Below are 3,230 nucleotides of genomic sequence, written 5' to 3' on the forward strand. Positions count from 1 at the left end.
TTGTTTGATTTGAACTTGAAGGAATTTTGGATTTGGGTGATTTGAAAGAAATTTTTGAGATTTTTTGAGATTTTAGATGAGAAATGAGCAAATGAAGTGTTTTGCCTTGTTTAAGACAGCACTAGCGCAAGTTAACTAACGCCACGCTAGTTAACTCACGCAGCATATATTAAGTGGCACAATGATTAACACTTGTGCTAATTAACTAGCGCAAGAGCATTTTTAACATGGCTGCAGGACGCGAGCAAAATATACTGAGTGATAGAGTGATGAGTAGTATTCAAAAGTCTTAGTGCAGACACACAACATATTATGTCCTTTCAGAACCAATAAAGGTTCAAGACCACAATAAATTACATTTTTCTTCAAGCTACGAGAGAAAAGTAATACAATATTTTTTTTAATGATAGTGAATGGCATCAATCACGATTCTCATAAGAAAAATTATGGAATACACTTTTCCTCCAACAAGCAGTCGGGGGATATTAGGATACAAAAAGGAATATGTCAATTATTTCCACAAAAAATATAGTGAGAAAGTGCCCAATCCTTATTATTATTATTATTATTATTATTATTATTATTATTATTATTATTATTTTATTATTATTATTATTATTATTATTATTATTATTATTATTATTATTATTATTATTATTATTATTATTATTATTATTATTATTATTATTATTATTATTATTATTATTATTATTATTATTATTATTATTATTATTATTATTATTATTATTATTATTATTATTATTATTATTATTATTATTATTATTATTATTATTATATTATTATTATTATTATTATTATTATTATTATTATTATTATTATTATTATTATTATTATTATTATTATTATTATTATTATTATTATTATTATTATTATTATTATTATTATTATTATTATTATTATATTATTATTATTATTATTATTATTATTATTATTATTATTATTATTATTATTATTATTATTATTATTATTATTATTATTATTATTATTATTATTATTATTATTATTATTATTATTATTATTATTATTATTATTATTATTATTATTATTATTATTTCGATTGATCCAGTTTTATACAATAGCACATGAAAGTAAAGTGGATGCTTTTACTCACATGTGTGTGTCTATATATAATTGATAATAGGTTGAATAAAATGAATGTTTTATGAAACAAAACAAAGAAGAAAAACGACACCAACAGTATTTCCATCCTTTTATGAGAATTGAGAACTATTATTATTCCTCCTCCTGAGGATAAGGATGGCTAGTCTACAAACTAAAATTGACATGGGTTGATATGTATCAATACGGGGAAGCAAAAAGTAAAAGCAGGAAGGTGTAGCCTCTATATTTGGAAATTGTAGATTTCAAGCAATCTTTTTCACGAAGTCACAAAGCAATGACATCATTTTTTTTTTGGTTACAATGCTAAAAAAAACAGAAAACAGAAGAAAAAACCTCAAAGGGGAAAACTAAGATCTCAAGAACAAAGTTCCTAAAGCATTTGTCCTCAATAACGGGCGGAGATCGTTAGGAGAATGTGGGTGTGCTAACAGAATATCATCCGAAGAAGCTCCTAGCTTGGGTAGGAAATCGGCACACTGATTACCTTCGCGGAGAGTGTGGTGTAGCGAAGCATTATCTTGAGATAGCAGAATTTTAATTTCATGAATCAGCACTGCATAAACATGATATTTCGAAGAGGTTTCCTTGACAGTATTGATAGCAAGGAGAGAGTCCGAGTAGCATGCCATAGCAGCAAGACCCAAGTCTTTAGCAATGGTTAGGCCGTGATAAATTGCGGTTAACTCAGCTAGCAGAATGTCAGCAGAAGCCGGGATAAATCCTGAGAAACCTGTGATGTAATAACCTGCACTATTTCGAATCAATCCTCCAAAACCTGCTCTTGCTGGTGTGCCAATGCAACTTCCATCTACATTAAGAATGTTGGAATTCAAATTGTTATTATTCCATCGAATATACCGGTCCATATGAATAGCCGAAGTCGAAGGAAAGACCAGCTCTATGTCTTTTGCAGAATTTCTGATGTTCGCTGTCAATTTGTGTACCGACATCTGCTCATTGCTTAGACACATTGAGTTTTGACACATCCAGGTCCACCACAGACCTGCAGCAAAGGTTGTAGCGTGAGGACCCTTTGTTCCTTCTCTGAGCCAGTCTGTCGCATCCTCCATAGCAAAGAATTCCGAGTCATTGAAGCCAATATTGTGCCATATATCTCTTGAGAAGTTGCAATCACGCATACAGTGGAAAAACGTTTCATCATGCAAACCGCACCGAGAACAAGTTGGAGAAGAAGCAATGTTACGGTGGTTTAGCATTGATAAAGTGGGGACAACATTGTTACAAGCGAGCCAGATTAGAAACTTATACTTCTCAGGGACTTTGAAACGCCAAATCCACGACCAAGAGTGGTTTGAGTTGTTGGCTGAACCTGATTGTGAGAGAAGCCATTTGTATCCACTTTTGGTGGTATAAACTCCATTCTTGTTGTGATGCCAGATAAAGGCATCTTCAATTGCATCATTGAACTTAATTGAAGCATTGTTGATGAAGTCTGTCACGTCTTGAGGTAGGTTGGTGTATAGCGCTTGTGCTCTATTGCCGTTGGAGTTAAGGACTTCTTTCACAAAGAGGTGAAGGTCATGTATGTCTATGATGGGGGTTTGAGCTCCGAGGCAGCCGAAGCCACTCCAATGGCTGAACCAAAACGATGAAGAACCAGAACCTGCTCGCCAAGAATAGCCATTAATTAAGACTTTTTTTGCACGGTTGATGGAGGCCCAAATTGCGGAGCTGCTGCTATTGGAGGTTGCATTAAAAATGCTCGCCCCTGCTAGGTATTTATCCGAAAGCATGTTCACCTAAAGCTTATTATTATTTTGGATCAAATCCCAAACCAATTTCCCAAGGAGACAAGTATTGGCTTCTCTTGCTGATCTAATGCCCAGGCCGCCAAGATTCTTCGGTTTTGCAATTTTCTTCCATCCTACCAAATGAATTCCCTTATCATTATGACCCCTCCATATGAAGTTCCGAGTTGTCTGATCAATACTATCACAAATACTTTCAGGAAGCCAATTTATCTGCATGTAGTAAGCTGGAATAGAAGAGAGGACTGATGTAGCAAGTGCCAATCTGCCAGGTTTATTCAAGAGCTTACTCTTCCAGGATGCAAGCCTAGTGTGCAT

At 33.2% G+C, this 3,230-nt stretch overlaps 1 protein-coding gene across 1 annotated transcript; it reads right to left on the reverse strand.

Moving 5' to 3' along the window:
* Nucleotides 1–1,490: 1,490 nt before the first annotated feature.
* Nucleotides 1,491–3,230, reverse strand: LOC112418636 (uncharacterized). The gene is made up of 2 exons (XM_024775077.2): nucleotides 2,957–3,230; nucleotides 1,491–2,767 (listed from the first exon to the last, which is right to left on the reverse strand). Exons 1-2 carry the CDS (start codon nucleotides 3,228–3,230, stop codon nucleotides 1,491–1,493), a joined length of 1,551 nt encoding a protein of 516 aa, XP_024630845.2.

This window comes from Medicago truncatula, chromosome 1 (assembly GCF_003473485.1).
Source record: "Medicago truncatula cultivar Jemalong A17 chromosome 1, MtrunA17r5.0-ANR, whole genome shotgun sequence".
NCBI lineage: Eukaryota > Viridiplantae > Streptophyta > Magnoliopsida > Fabales > Fabaceae > Medicago > Medicago truncatula.